The sequence below is a fragment of the Salmo salar genome, chromosome 18 (genome assembly GCF_965601325.2).
Source record: "Salmo salar chromosome 18, fSalSal1, whole genome shotgun sequence".
NCBI lineage: Eukaryota > Metazoa > Chordata > Actinopteri > Salmoniformes > Salmonidae > Salmo > Salmo salar.
The window spans coordinates 63552540-63569062 of NC_138308.1; the positions used below are offsets into that span (position 1 = coordinate 63552540).

Here is a 16523-nt window from a genome sequence, read left to right on the forward strand (position 1 = left end):
CAGTCTTGTGCGTCCCAAACCGCTCACAACCATATGGCCTTGAGAATTAACAGCTGACACCTCCAGATTGGGCCGAAGCATCACCACAGGCCAGCCAAAGCGGGCACACTCAAAACAGCTGACGCCTATGACGGTGGCCGATATCCCAGATATCTCAAGTTCAGCTCAAACCACCAGAGTAACCTTGGCACGGCTATTTGGGCTATTTTGGCGATATCATGATGACCACTTTAGCTGTAATGGAGTGGTGCATTCTGTGTGATACCCCTGGCCCTGTGCCCGTTTTAGCATTAGCTGCTATTGAATTAAGCTTACATTTAGCTTGTGGCTTTCATGCAAAGGATGAACGGTGAATCATATGCAACAGAGTCTCATTAAAGATTATGGTATTGGGCACAGTAGACCTGTCAGAAAGGGCTTTGATTTCTGTGTTGGAGGTGGAACTGCGTTAGAGCTGTCAAATCCACAAGCGGCTCCTGACAATATACTGTACCTAAAGCGGACATTGCCATTGGCTGCATAGAGTTGCATTAACAGAAATCCCATGCAGCCTTGTTGACGAAACGTGTTTTACTAGCCTGAGTTACAATACATTTTTCACATTGGAATTTTACAAACATTCACATTAATTGTGTGTTTGGTGTAGGCTTACCTTGGCCTGACAGTTTTAATAGCCGTGTAATTCTCTCTGAGAAAAGTTGAGAATTCCCTGTCAAGTAGAGGGACAAGGAAGCCCAGCTAGCTTAGCTAGCCTGTAGCCTCAAACGGAGGACGCTAACAAACGTATTCAACGCTACAGGAGCTGTGTTTATTCTGCTTTATTACGGGGCAATGTAGACCTCCCAGACTTTCAATATAGCAACTGTTTGCTTGCAGAGGACTACAGGGGCAAAGTGGCTACTCTTAGCAAACAAGTAGCAGACTTACACAAGCTACTGGGGAATCCACGGCCGCCTACATTTTCTTTCTCTTCTACCCCAGTAGCCGAACATCGCTCTGGCCTGGTAGAAGTGTCACTGCCATGTCGGCTCTCCATAGCCGACTGGCCGGTACTCTGCAGGGATCCCTCCCCGAAGGAGTCTTCCCCTTCCCTAGAGAATGGAGTTAGTAGGATGCTCCTGAATGACTTGGTGGATGTTCCTGTTCTCAATCCTACCAACCAGTCATGGAGATATGTCACTCGCAGTGGAAGTCGAAAACAGCAACCTCTGGCAACGGGGGCCTCCTTGTCGAAGTTAAGCCCGGACTGGACTCAGTCCAGAAACAGCTTCGCTGCCCTGAATCCAGAGGTTCTGGCGCCTTCTTCCCTGGGGGCTTCTGATATGAGATCGGATGTTCTGTCTCCCTCTCCTGTGGCTTCTACCTCAGGTTCAGATCCTCAGAGTGCCCCCTCATCAGACCGTGAGACAGTCTAATACTCCATCTCATTCATCATCCACGACGTATACTACAGCTGGCTTGGGTCCATCGGGTCCCACCACCGTTCAGTCCTCGGGAGGTTTGCGAAAGAACGGCCGGACCTCATCAGCCATTGCACTAGCTGTCGTCATCGGCAGCTCTATGGAAAGAAACATCTCAGTTCCTGGGGCAAACACCCTTTGCTATCCTGGAGCATAACAAGGCTGCTTCCGAACATTCTGCGACAGCTGCCGGGAGCTGACACAGTCATAGTCTATGTGGGGTCTAGGAGGGCTAACTCCGAACTGCTGAAAATGTATTTTAAAGGAGGGCTAGCTCTGAAGAATTCCCAAAAGCTGGCAATTATTTCAGGTCTGGTACCAACGTTGGGCCGTGGGTGTGGAAGATTCAGCAGGCTACTAGCATTACACACCTGGCTAAACGTTTCCTGTAGCTCTGTTGGAATATCTTTTGTAGATAACTTTGACACCTTTTGGAAACAGAAGATGCTCTACATGAATGACGGCGTCCATCCAAATCATCTTCGCTCCTAGACTCTGTCCACACATTTCAAGGCTGCATTGAGACAAGGACTTATCAATGACTCAACCGCAGCTCAAATAATCCCTACCGTTGTAATGGTGAGTTGTAGTAATGCTGCAGAAAATGTACATAATCCCAGGTGTGTTGGCAGTCACAATGAAAGTAACTTTTATGTCCCTCCAACTAATGCCTCTGTCGATCCTATATCTATTGTATACAGTAATCATGTGTCTATGAACCAGCATTATATTGTTAGCACTGAGGTGGTGTGCCCTAGTAGGAAGTCCACTGTGTGCAGCTCACCCTGAACTATCAGCTCAAACATACAGTAAATAATAATAAGCTTCCCAGTAAAGCAATACAAAAAATCTAGCATTCCAGAAAAGTGATAAAAATAAAAAAAGGTTTATGAAATGAATAACTTGCTAGTAACAGATGACATTCATATTCTGACTATCTGAAACTCACTCAGATAATACATTTAATGATACAGTGGTAGCAATACATGGCTTTAACATCTACAGAAAAGACAGAAACACCAATGCGGTGTTGCAGCCTATATACAGAGCCACATTCCTGTAAAGCTTAGAGAGCATCTCATGTTAAATACTATTGAAGTAATATGGCTACAGGTTCACCAGCCTCACCATTCTTGAGGGAAGCTGCTATAGACCAAGTGCTAACAGTCAGTTTCCGGATAATATATATGAAATGTATGTGATTTTCAACAGAGGTATATTTTCTGGGTGACCTTAATATTGACTGGCTTTCATCAAGCTGCCCACTCAAGAAAAAGCTTCAATCTGTAACCAATGCGTGAAACTTGGTTCAGGTTATCAGTCAACCAACCAGGGTATTTACAAACAACACAGGAATTCAATTAAATCATGTATTGATCACATCTTTACTAATGTTGCAGAAATCTGCTTTAAAGCTGTATCCAAATCCATCGGATGTAGTGATCACAATATAGTAGCTATATCTAGGGAAACCAAAGTTCCAAAAGCTGGACCTAATATAGTAAATACATGAGGTCATACAATACATTTTGTAGTGATTCCTATGTAGAGGATATAAATAATATTTGCAGGTCTGTGGTGTGTAATGAGGAGCAACCAGATGCTGCACTTGACACATTAATGAAATTGCTTATTCCAGTTACTAACAAGCATGCACCAATTAACAAAATGACTGTAAAAACGGTTAAATCCCCATGGATTGATGAGGAATTAAAAAGAGGGATGAGGTAAAAGGAATGGCAAATAAGTGTGGCTACACGACCGATTGGCAAACGTACTGCAAATTGAGAAATCATGTGACTAAACTGAAAAAAAAGAATAAACTATACTGTGAAACAAAGATAAAATATATAAAGACTGATAGTAAAAAGCTTTGGAGTTTGCAAAAAGGGAAACTCAGCTCTATCATGCCGACACTACACATCCAAGTATAACTGTCCAAATTATTAAAGACAAGCATTGTCATTTTGATTTCTGAAAAGTAAGTGTGGAAGAGGTGAAACATTATTGTCTGACAACTTGAATGAAAACTTACTGCGGAAAATAGCGGACGATATTGCCACTCCTATTTGCTATATCTTCAATCTAAGCCTACAGTTGAAGTCGGAAGTTTACATACACCTTAGCCAAAAACATTTAAAAACTCAGTTTTTCACAATTCCTGACATTTTATCCTAGTAAAAAATTCATTGTCTTAGGTCAGTTAGGATCACCACTTTATTTTAAGAATGTGAAATGTCAGAATAATAGTAGAGAGAATGATTTATTTCAGCTTTTATGTCTTTCATCACATTCCCAGTGGGTCAGAAATTTACATACACTCAATTAGTATTTTGTAGTATTGCCGTTAAATTGTTTAACTTGGGTCAAACGTTTGGGTAGCCTCCACAAGCTTCCCACAATAAGTTGGATGAATTTTGGCCCATTCTTCCTGACAGAGCTGGTGTAACTGTGTCAGGTTTGTAGGCCTCCTTGCTTGCACACGGTTTTTCAGTTCTGCCCACAAATTGTCTATAGGAATGAGGTCAGGGCTTTGTGATGGCCACTCCAATACCTTGACTTTGTTGTCCTTAGGCCATTTTGCCACAACTTTGGAAGTATGCTTGGGGTCATTGTCCATTTGGAAGACCCATTTGCGACCAAGCTTTAACTTCCTGACTGATGTCTTGAGATTTTGCTTCAATATATCCACATCATTTTCCTACCTCATGATGCCATCTATTTTGTGAAGTGCACCAGTCCCTCCTGCAGCAAAGCACCCCCACAACATGATGCTGCCACCCCCGTGCTTCATGGTTGGGATGGTGTTCTTCGGCTTGCAAGCCTCCCCTTTTTTTCCTTCAAACATAACAATGGTCATTATGGCCACACAGTTCTATTTTTGTTTCATCAGACCAGAGGACTTTTCTCCAAAAAGTGTGGTCTTTGTCCCCATGTGCAGTTGCAAACCGCAGTCTTACTTTTTTATGGTGGTTTCAGAACAGCGGCTTCTTCCTTGCTGAGCTGCCTTTCAGGTTATGTCGATATAGGACTGGTTTTACTGTGGCTATAGATACTTTCGAACCTGTTTCCTCCAGCATCTTCACAAGGTCCTGGGATTGATTTGTACTTTTCGCACCAAAGTACGTCTCTAGGAGACAGAACTTGAGCGGTATGATGGCTGCGTGGTCCCATGGTGTTTATACTTGTGTACTATTGTTTGTACAGATGAACATGGTACCTTCAGGCGTATGGAAATTGCTCCCAAGGATGAACCAGACTTGTGTAGGTCTACAATTCTTTTTTCTGAGGTCAAAGCTGATTTCTTTTGATTTTCACATGATTTCAAGCAAAGAGGCACTGAGTTTGAAGGTTGGCCTTGAAATACATCCACTGGGGCACCTCCAATTGACTCAAATGATGCCAATTAGCCTATCGCAAGCTTCTAAAGCCATGACATAATATCCTGGAATTTCCAAGCTGTTTAAAGGCACAGTCAACTTAGTGTATGTAAACTTCTGACTCACTGGAATTGTGATACAATGAATTATAAGTGAAATAATATGTCTGTAAACAGTTGTTGGAAAAATTACTTGTGTCATTCACAAAGTAGATGTCGTAACCGACTTGCCAAAACTATAGTTTGTGAACAAGAAATTTGTGGAGTGGTTGAAAAACTACTTTTAATGACTCCAACCTAAGTGTATGTAAACTTCCGACTTCACCTGTACGTAAATTGTGTGCCCTCAGACCTAAAGGGAAGCAAAAGTAATTCCGCTTCCCAAGAATAGTAAAGCGCCCTTTACTGTCTCAAATAGCAAACCAATTCAGCCTGTTACCAAGCCTTTGTAAACTTTTGGATAAAATGTTGTTTGACCAGATACAATGCTATTTTATATTAAACAAATTGACAGACTTTCTGCACGCTTATAGGGAAGGACATTTAACACAAATGACTGACTGAGGTTTGGCTGAGAGTCTGACAGAAATTGGCTGAGAGAAATTGCTGATAAAAATATTGTGGGAGCTGTTTTAGACTTCAGTATGGCTTTTGACATTATTGATCATAGTCTGCTGATGGCAAAACGTATGTGTTATGGATTTACACACCCTGCTTTAATGTAGATGAAGAGTTACTTGTCGAACAGAACACAGAGGATATTCTATAATGGAAGCCTCTCCAACACAATCCAGGTAGAATCAGGAATTCCTCAGTGCAGCTGTCTAGACCCCTTACTCTTTTCAATCTTTACTAATGACATGTCACTGGCTCTAAGTAAAGCCTGTGTGTCTATGTATGCGGATTACTCAACACTGTACACGTCAGCTAATACAGTGAGTGAAATCACTGCAACATTTAAAAAAGGTCTGCAGACAGTTTTCGAATGGGTGGCAATAAATAAGTTAGTCCTAAGTATTTCTAGAACTAAAAGCATTGTATTTGGGACAAATCATTCACTAAACCCTGAACCTCAACTAAATCTTGTAATAAATAATGTGGAAATTGAGTAAATTGAGGTGACTAAACTGCTTGGAGTAACCCTGGATTGTAAACTGTCATGGTCAAAACATGTTAATGCAACAGTAGCTAAGATGGGAAGAAGTCTGTCTATAATAAAGCTCTGTTCTGCCTTCTAAACAACACTATCAACAAGACATGTCCTACAGGCCCTAGTTTTGTCACAGCTGGAATACTGTCCAGTCGTTTGGCCAGGTGCCACAAGCCTTTGTCCTTCAGGTATTTCCTTAGGGGAACAGCCAAGGACTTGAAAGGATTGTGTAATGGTGCCATTGTTTGTTTGACAGCGTTGACCTCCTTTTGCAGGCTAGGCCACGGCTCCAGAGAGGTGGCAGCTCAGCCTCCCTGCACAACAGCCTGATGAGAAACAGCATCTTTCAGCTTATGATCCACACACTGGACCCACTCAGTGAAGGTAAGCAGTTATCCAACATGTCTTGCTACTAATGATTACACAAAGCGACATGGTATGCCTTGGTTTTATCTTTGCCTGGTTCCACTTCCATACAGTGCCAGAAGGTTAACGGGTGTTCATAATCCTGGTCCTCTTCAGGTTAACCCAGGACTTTCTGTCACTCGACCAACGTTCAATGGAGAGAGGTTGAGTTGTTGCACATACGTTTTTGCAATTAGATGGATTCTAATAGAATCATGTTCTTCATGGCTATTTGATAAATAAATATAGAACACACCATAAAACCTATATTCCGATGCTGTGAAATGGATATGTCTTCATTCTACCATAAATGTAGCACTATCCACTACTATCCCACTCAGAGCAGTACAGTAGCATAATGTACTTCTAGTCACTTGCTTACAGTATAGCTCTGAGAGCTGTAAATAACATTCCAGGTTAAACCTGTGGCTTCGGCCCTATAATTTATATTGTGATTTATTGTAGCAGAATTTTGCTTGTTATTTCAGACATGGTCTCTGTGAACATATACAGTACCCCATAGGAGCCTAGTGAGGGGAGGACGGCTCATAATAATGGCTGGAATAGAGTGAATGGAATGGCATCAAACACATGGAAAGAACAGAAAGGCCCACGCACTGTACATCCCCCTAATAACCACCAAAGTTTATTTGTCACGTGCTCCGAATACAACAGGTGTAGACCTTATAGTGAAATGCTTATTTACAGGCTCTAACCAACAGTGCAATTTCAACAAACAAAAAAAGTATTAGGTAAACAATAGGTAAGTAAAGAAATAAAAAAACTATAGTAAAAAAGACAGTGAAAAATAACAGTAGTGAGGCTGTATACAGTAGCAAGGCTATAACAGTAGCGAGGCTATATACAGGCACCGGTTAGTCAGGCTGATTGAGGTAGTATGTACATGTAGATATGGTTAAAGTGACTGCATATATGATAAACACAGAGAGTAGCAGTAGCGTAAAAGAGGGGCTGGCGGGTGGGGGATGGCGGGACACAATGCAGATAGCCCGGTTAGCCAATGTGCGGGGGCACTGGTTGGTTGGGCTAATTGAGGTAGTATGTACATGAATGTATAGTTAAAGTGACTATGCATATATGATAAACAGAGAGGAGCAGCAGCGTAAAAGAGGGGTTGTGGGGGCACACAATGCAAATAGTCCAGGTAGCCATTTGATTACCTGTTCAGGAGTCTTATGGCTTGGGGGTAAAAACTGTTGAGAAGCCTTTTTGTCCTAGACTTGGCACTCCGGTACCGCTTGCCATGCGGTAGTAGAGAGAACAGTCAATGACTGGGGTGGCTGGGGTCTTTGACAATTTTTAGGGCCTTCCTCTGACACCGCCTGATGTAGAGGTCCTGGATGGCAGACAGCTTATCCCCAATGATGTACTGAGCCGTACGCACTACCTTCTGTAATGCCTTGCGGTTTGAGGTCGAGAAGTTGCCGTACCAGGCAGTGATGCAACCAGTCAGGATGCTCTCGATGTTGCAGCTGTAGAACCTTTTGAGGATCTTAGGACCCATGCCAAATATTTTTCGTTTCCTGAGGGGGAATAGGCTTTGTCGTGCCCTCTCCACGATTGTCTTGGTGTGTTTGGACAATTCTAGTTTGTTGCTTTGAGGGTAATATGGTTTTGAACGCTGAGCTGTAGTCAATGAATAGCATTCTCACGTAGGTGTTCCTTTTGTCCAGGTGGGAAAGGGCAGTGTGGAGTGCAATAGAGATTTCATCATCTGTGGATCTGTTTGGGCGGTATGCAAATTAGAGTGGGTCTATAGTTTCTGGGATAATGGTGTTGATGTGAGCCATGACCAGCCTTTCAAAGCACTTCATGGCTACGTATGTGAGTGCTACGGGTCTGTAGTCATTTAGGCAGGTTACCTTTGTGTTCTTGGGCACAGGGACTATGGTGGTCTGTTTGAAACATGTAGGCATTACAGACTCAATCAGGGACAGGTTGAAAATGTCATTGAAGACACCTGCCAGTTGGTCAGCACATGCCCGGAGCACAGGTCCTGGTAATCCATCTGGCCCCGCAGTCTTGTGAATGTTGACCTGTTTAAAACCTCTTTGGGCTAGGCGTGCCGCTAGCGCCCCACCTCGACAACATCCGGTGAAATTGCAGAGCGCGAAATTCAAAATACAGAAATCGTAATATTAAACATTCATGAAAATACAACTGTCTTACATCATTTAAAAGCTTGACTTCTTATTAATCCAACCGCTTTGTCAGATTTCAAAAAGGCTTTAGTGGCGAAAGCATCCCTTACGATTATCTGAGGACCAGCATTAAAAACATTTTCCAAACCGTCAGAAATAGCGCTAAAATAAATCACTTACCTTTGAAGATCTTCATCTGTTTGCAATCCCAAGGGTCCCAGATACACAACAAATGGTTGTTTTGTTCGATAAAGTGCTTCTTTATATCCCAAAAAAGTCAGTTTAGTTGGCGCGTTTGATTCAGTAATCCACTCGTTCAACATGCAGACAAAGGAATCCCAAAAGTTACCAATAAACTTCGTCCAAACGACATTTCTAATCAATCCTCAGGTACCCTAATATGTAAATGAATGATACAATTTAATACGGAATGTAGTATGTTCAATACCGGAGATAAATAACGAAGTGTGCGCCCTCATCCACGCGCGCCACAAGACTACAGTCCAAATGAGAGCCACCTTGAAAAAACACCTGAGTGTTTTCTATCCAATGCTACCAATTATATGCATATCCTAGCTTCTGGGCCTGAGAAACAGGCAGTTTACTTTGGGCACGTCAGTCATCAGAACTTCTGAATACTGCCCCCTAGCCTTAAGAAGTTTTAAAGGTCTTTCTCACGTCGGCTACGGAGAGTGTGATCACACAGTCGTCCGGAAGAGCTGATGCTCTCATGCATGCCTCAGTGTTGCTTGCCTCGAAGCGAGCATAAAAGTGATTTAGCTCGTCAGGTAGGCTCGTGTCACTGGGCAGCTCGTGGCTGTGCTTCCCTTTGTAGTCTGTAATAGTTTGCAAGCCCTGCCACATAAGACGAGCATCGGAGCCAGTGTAGTACGATTAAATTTTAGCCCTGTATTGACGCTTTACCTGTTTGATGGTTCGTCAGAGGGCATAGCAGGATTTCTTATAAGCTTCCGGGTTTGAGTCCCGCACCTTGAAAGCAGCAGCTCAACCTTTTAGCTCAGTGCGAATTTTGCCTGTAATCCATGGCTTCTGGTTGGGGTATGTACGTACGGTTACTGTGGGGACGATGTCCTCGATGCACTTATTGATAAAGCCAGTGACTGATGTGGTGTACTCCTCAATGCCATCGGAAGAATTCTGGAACATGTTCCAGTCTGTGATACCAAAACAGTCCTGTAGTTTAGCATCTGCTTCGTCTTACCACAAGGAATCCACAAGGAAGTTTGTCAGGTCAAAGGAAACCATTTGTTTGATGTGTTTAATGTCATTAATACCATACCTATCCATTCATCCCATTCCAGCTATTACTATGAGCCCGTTCTCCAATAAAGTGCCACGAACCACTCACTGACAGTGAGTCATGGTGTCTATCAGTCTCCCTGCTCTGTTTCTTTCTTGTGTCACTGAGCTCACTAAAAACGGTGGGCACCTCAATTCCCCCATGTGAGATGAGGTCTTAATTTCCATCTCATATCTGAAGGGGAGGATGGAGTCAAATAATGCACCTGCTGTTTTAGCCATTTGTAATTTAGCCAACTTTTTGCAAATTATAAGTCTTTAGGCATTCCCTGCTTAAGATTGGTCCTGACCATGGACTACGTTGAAGTTATTTTCCTATCACTACTGTCTATCTTCAAAACAATGTGACATCAGTAATGAAAAAATATATGGTGCTTGTGAGCTCAAGTAAATTCCAGATCCAGTCCAAATTAAGACTATCAATATTATTTTATTTGCTTGAGCTATGCCTCTGGCCTGAAATCCAGTGTCACTTCTCCAAGGACATAATAAGATAAATATAGCTACAGTGCCTTCAGAAAGTATTCATACCCTTGACTTATTCCACATTTTGTTGTGTTACAGCCTGAATTCAAAATTGATTAAATGTGTTTTTTTTCACCCATCCCCATAATAACAAAGTGAAAACATGTTTGTAAATATATTGAAAATGAAATACAGAAATATCAAATGTACATAATTATTCGCACCGAGTCAATACTTCGACGCCGATTAAAGCTTTGAGTCATCTTGGGTATGTCTGTATCAGCTTTGCACATCTGGATTTTGACATTTTCTCCCAGTCTTCCTTGCAGATTTTCTCAAGCTCTGTTACGTTAGATGTGGAGTGGCGGTGAACAGCAATCTTCAATCAAATCAAATCAAATCAAATTTATTTTTATATAGCCCTTCGTACATCAGCTGATATTCTCAAAGTGCTGTACAGAAACCCAGCCTAAAACCCCAAACAGCAAGCAAAGCATGTGAAAGAAGCACGGTGGCTAGGAAAAACTCCCTAGGAAAAACTCCCTAGAAAGGCCAAAAACCTAGGAAGAAACCTAGAGAGGAACCAGGCTATGAGGGGTGGCCAGTCCTCTTCTGGCTGTGCAGGGTGGATATTAAAACAGAACATGGTCAAAATGTTAAAATGTTAAAATGTTCATAAATGACCAGCATGGTCAAATAATAATAATCATAGTAGTTGTCGAGGGTGCAACAAGCACGTCCGGTGAACAGGTCAGGGTTCCATAGCCGCAGGCAGAACAGTTGAAACTGGAGCAGCAGCACGGCCAGGTGGACTGGGGACAGCAAGGAGTCATCATACCAGGTAGTCCTGAGGCATGGTCCTAGGGCTCAGGTCCTCCGAGAGAAAGACAGAAAGAGAGAAAGAGAGAATTAGAGAGAGCATATTTAAATACACACAGGACACCGGATAAGACAAGAGAAATACTCCAGATGTAACAGACTGACCCTAGCCCCCCGACACATAAACTACTGCAGCATAAATACTGGAGGCTGAGACAGGAGGGATCAGAAGACACTGTGGCCCCATCCGATGATACCCCCGGACAGGGCCAAACAGGCAGGATATAACCCCACCCACTTTGCCAAAGCACAGCCCCCACACCACTAGAGGGATGTCTCCAACCACCAACTTACCGTCCTAAGACAAGGCCGAGTATAGCCCACAACGATCTCCGCCATGGCACAACCCAAGGGGGGGGGGGGGGGGGGGGCGCCAACCCAGACAGGAAGACCACGTCAGTGACTCAACCCACTCAAGTGACGCACCCCTCCCATGGACGGCATGGAAGAACACCAGTAGGCCAGTGACTCAGCCTCTGTAAAAGGGTTAGAGGCAGAGAATCCCAGTGGAAAGAGGGGAACCGGCAAGGCAGAGACAGCAAGGGCGGTTCGTTGCTCCAGCCTTTCCGTTCACCTTCACACTCCTGGGCCAGACTATACTTAATCATAGGACCTACTGAAGAGATAAGTCTTCAGTAAAGACTTAAAGGTTGAGACTGAGTCTGCGTCTCTCACATTGGTAGGCAGACCATTCCATAAAAATGGAGCTCTATAGGAGAAAGCCCTACCTCCAGCCGTTTGCTTAGAAATTCTAGGGACAATTAGGAGGCCTGCGTCTTGTGACCGTAGCGTACGTGTAGGTATGTACGGCAGGACCAAATCGGAAAGATAGGTAGGAGCAAGCCCATGTAATGCTTTGTAGGTTAGCAGTAAAACCTTGAAATCAGCCCTTGCCTTAACAGGAAGCCAGTGTAGGGAGGCTAACACTGGAGTAATATGATCAAATTTTTTGGTTCTAGTCAGGATTCTAGCAGCCGTATTTAGCACTAACTGAAGTTTATTTAGTGCTTTATCCGGGTAGCCGGAAAGTAGAGCATTGCAGTAGTCCAGCCTAGAAGTAACAAAAGCATGGATTAATTTTTCTGCGTCATTTTTGGACAGAAAATTTCTGATTTTTGCAATGTTACGTAGATGGAAAAAAGCTGTCCTTGAAACAGTCTTGATATGTTCTTCAAAAGAGAGATCAGGGTCCAGAGTAACGCCGAGGTCCTTCACAGTTTTATTTGAGACGACTGTACAACCATCCAGATTAATTGTCAGATTCAACAGAAGATCTCTTTGTTTCTTGGGACCTAGAACAAGCATCTCTGTTTTGTCCGAGTTTAAAAGTAGAAAGTTTGCAGCCAACCACTTCTTTATGTCTGAAACACAGGCTTCTAGCGAGGGCAATTTTGGGGCTTCACCATGTTTCATTGAAATGTACAGCTGTGTGTCGTCTGCATAGCAGTGAAATTTAACATTATGTTTTCGAATGACATCCCCAAGAGGTAAAATATATAGTGAAAACAATAGTGGTCCTAAAACGGAACCTTGAGGAACACCGAAATTTACAATTGATTTGTCAGAGGACAAACCATTCACAGAGACAAACTGATATCTTTCCGACAGATAAGATCTAAACCAGGCCAGAACTTGTCCATGTAGACCAATTTGGGTTTCCAATCTCTCCAAAAGAATGTGGTGATCGATGGTATCAAAAGCGGCACTAAGATCTAGGAGCACGAGGACAGATGCAGAGCCTCGGTCTGACGTCATTAAAAGGTCATTTACCACCTTCACAAGTGCAGTCTCAGTGCTATGATGGGGTCTAAAACCAGACTGAAGCGTTTCGTATACATTGTTTGTCTTCAGGAAGGCAGTCAGTTGCTGTGCAACAGCTTTTTCTAAAATTTTGGAGAGGAATGGAAGATTCGATATAGGCCGATAGTTTTTTATAATTTCTGGATCAAGATTCGGCTTTTTCAAGAGAGGCTTTATTACTGCCACTTTTAGTGAGCTTGGTACACATCCGGTGGATAGAGAGCCGTTTATTATGTTCAACATAGGAGGGCCAAGCACAGGAAGCAGCTCTTTCAGTAGTTTAGTTGGAATAGGGTCCAGTATGCAGCTTGAGGGTTTGGAGGCCATGATTATTTTCATCATTGCGTCAAGAGATATAGTACTAAAACACTTTAGTATCTCCCTTGATCCTAGGTCCTGGCAGAGTTGTGCAGACTCAGGACAATGGAGCTTTGGAGGAATACCCAGATTTAAAGAGGAGTCTGTAATTTGCTTTCTAATGATCATGATCTTTTCCTCAAAGAAGTTCATAAATTTATTACTGCTGAAGTGAAAGCCATCCTCCATTTGCGAAGGCTGCTTTTTAGTTAGCTTTGCGACAGTATCAAAAAGAAATTTCGGATTGTTCTTATTTTCCTCAATTAAGTTGGAAAAATAGGATGATCGAGCAGCAGTAAGGGCTCTTCGATACTGCACGGTACTGTCTTTCCAAGCTAGTCGGAAGACTTCCAGTTTGGTGTGGCGCCATTTCCGTTCCAATTTTCTGGAAGCTTGCTTCAGAGCTCGTGTATTTTCTGTATACCAGGGAGCTAGTTTCTTATGACAGATGTTTTTAGTTTTTAGGGGTGCAACTGCATCTAGGGTATTGCGCAAGGTTAAATTGAGTTCCTCGGTTAGGTGGTTAACTGATTTTTGTCCTCTGACGTCCTTGGGTAGGCAGAGGCAGTCTGGAAGGGCATCAAGGAATCTTTGGGTTGTCTGAGAATTTATAGCACGACTTTTAATGCTCCTTGGTTGGGGTCTGAGCAGATTATTTGTTGCAATTGCAAACGTAATAAAATGGTGGTCCGATAGTCCAGGATTATGAGGAAAAACATTTAGATCCACAACATTTATTCCATGGGACAAAACTAGGTCCAGAGTATGACTGTGGCAGTGAGTAGGTCCAGAGACATGTTGGACAAAACCCACTGAGTCGATGATGGCTCCGAAAGCCTTTTGGAGTGGGTCTGTGGACTTTTCCATGTGAATGTTAAAGTCACCAAAAATTAGAATATTATCTGCTATGACTACAAGATCCGATAGGAATTCAGGGAACTCAGTGAGGAACACTGCATATGGCCCAGGAGGCCTATAAACAGTAGCTATAAAAAGTGAGTGAGTAGGCTGCATAGATTTCATGACTAGAAGCTCAAAAGACGAAAACGTCATTGTTGTTTTTTTTTTTGTAAATTGAAATTTGCTATCGTAAATGTTAGCAACACCTCCGCCTTTGCCGGATGCACGGGGGGTATGGTCACTAATGTAACCTGGGGGTGAGGCCTCATTTAACACAGTAAATTCATCAGGCTTAAGCCATGTTTCAGTCAGGCCAATCACATCAAGATTATTATCAGTGATTAGTTCATTGACTATAACTGCCTTGGAAGTGAGGGATCTAACATTAAGTAACCCAATTTTGAGATGTGAGGTATCACAATCTCTTTCAATAATGGCAGGAATGGAGGAGGTCTTTATACTAGTGAGATTGCTAAAGCGAACACCGCCATTTTTAATTTTGCCCAACCTAGATCGAGGCACAGACACGGTCTCAATGGGGGAAGCTGAGCTGACTACACTGACTGTGCTAGTGGCAGACTCCACTAAGCTGGCAGGCTGGCTAACAGCCTGCTGCCTGGCCTGCACCCTATTTCATTGTGGAGCTAGAGGAGTTAGAGCCCTGTCTATGTTCGTAGATAAGATGAGAGCACCCCTCCAGCTAGGATGGAGTCCGTCACTCCTCAACAGGCCAGGCTTGGTCCTGTTTGTGGGTGAGTCCCAGAAAGAGGGCCAATTATCTACAAATTCTATCTTTTGGGAGGGGCAGAAAACAGTTTTCAACCAGCGATTGAGTTGAGAGACTCTGCTGTAGAGCTCATCACTCCCCCTAACTGGGAGGGGGCCAGAGACAATTAATCGATGCCGACACATCTTTCTAGCTGATTTACACGCTGAAGCTATGTTGCGCTTGGTGACCTCTGACTGTTTCATCCTAACATCGTTGGTGCCGACGTGGATAACAATATCTCTATACTCTCTACACTCGCCAGTTTTAGCTTTAGCCAGCACCGTCTTTAGATTAGCCTTAACGTCGGTAGCCCTGCCCCCTGGTAAACAGTGTATGATCGCTGGATGATTAGTTTTAAGTCTAATACTGCGGGTAATGGAGTCGCCAATGACTAGGGTTTTCAATTTGTCAGAGCTAATGGTGGGAGCCGTCGGCGTCTCAGACCCCACAACGGGAGGAGTAGAGACCAGAGAAGTCTCGGCCTCCGACTCCGACTCGCTTAATGGGGAGAACCGGTTGAAAGTTTCTGTCCGCTGAATAAGCGACACCGGTTGAGCATTCCTACAGCGTTTCCCTCCAGAAGCCATGAGAAAGATGTCCGGCTGCGGGGACCGTGCGAGGGGGTTTATACTAACGTTACTATCTGTACTTACTGGTGGCACAGACGCTGTTTCATCCTTTCCTACACTGAAATTACCCTTGCCTAACGATCGCGTCTGAAGCTGGGCTTGCAGCACAGCTATCCTTGCCGTAAGGCGATCGTTCTCCTGTATATTATAAGTACAACGACTGCAATTAGAAGGCATCATGTTAATGTTACTTAGCTTCGGCTGTTTGAAGTCCTGACGAACCATGTCCAGATAAAACCTCCGGGGATGAATGAAAAAAGTTGAGTGAGGAAAAAAGTTGAGTGAGGGAAAAAGTAAAAATATACGGTAATGAAAAAGTAAAAAACCGTCAGGTATCAAAGTAAGATCGGCAACAAAAACGCACAGCAGCGTAAACAAGTCTGCAAGTTGTGACCGGAAACAGGAAGTGTTTGGGTAGGAAAAGTGAAAAGCTTTCAAATCTATATGACACCTTTTTGTTTGATTCTACATAGTCAGTAGGAGGAGCTAGAGCATACAACTCTAGCTCCTCTAGTCTTTCCACAAATTTTCAATGGGATTCAAGTCTGGGCTTTGGCTGGGCCACTTCAGGACTTTCACATTATTGTTCTAAAGCCATTGCAGTGTTGCTTTGGCTGTATACTTGGGGCCATTGCCCTGTTGGAACATAAATCTTCGCCCCCAGTCTGTCATTTGCACTCTGAAGCAGGTTCTCATCAAGAATTTGCCTGTATTTGGTTCCATTTATTGTTTACTCTATCCTTACCAGTCTCACAGTCCCTGACACTGAAGCATCCCCATAGCATGATGCTGCCACCACCATGCTTCACATTAGTGAGGGCATTAGATGGGTGATGAGCTGTGCCTGG

General features: G+C 43.3%; 1 protein-coding gene across 3 annotated transcripts in view; it reads left to right on the forward strand.

The window, feature by feature from the left end:
* LOC106577456 (sodium/potassium/calcium exchanger 2) overlaps nucleotides 1-16523 on the forward strand; it is a 184137-nt gene that overhangs the window by 93052 nt on the left and 74562 nt on the right. For all 3 annotated transcript variants that reach the window (XM_014155447.3, XM_014155450.3, XM_014155448.3), the window contains one exon: nucleotides 6265-6373. In XM_014155447.3, the coding sequence (XP_014010922.1) occupies nucleotides 6265-6373 (109 nt within the window). The remainder of the gene's footprint in view (nucleotides 1-6264; nucleotides 6374-16523) is intronic.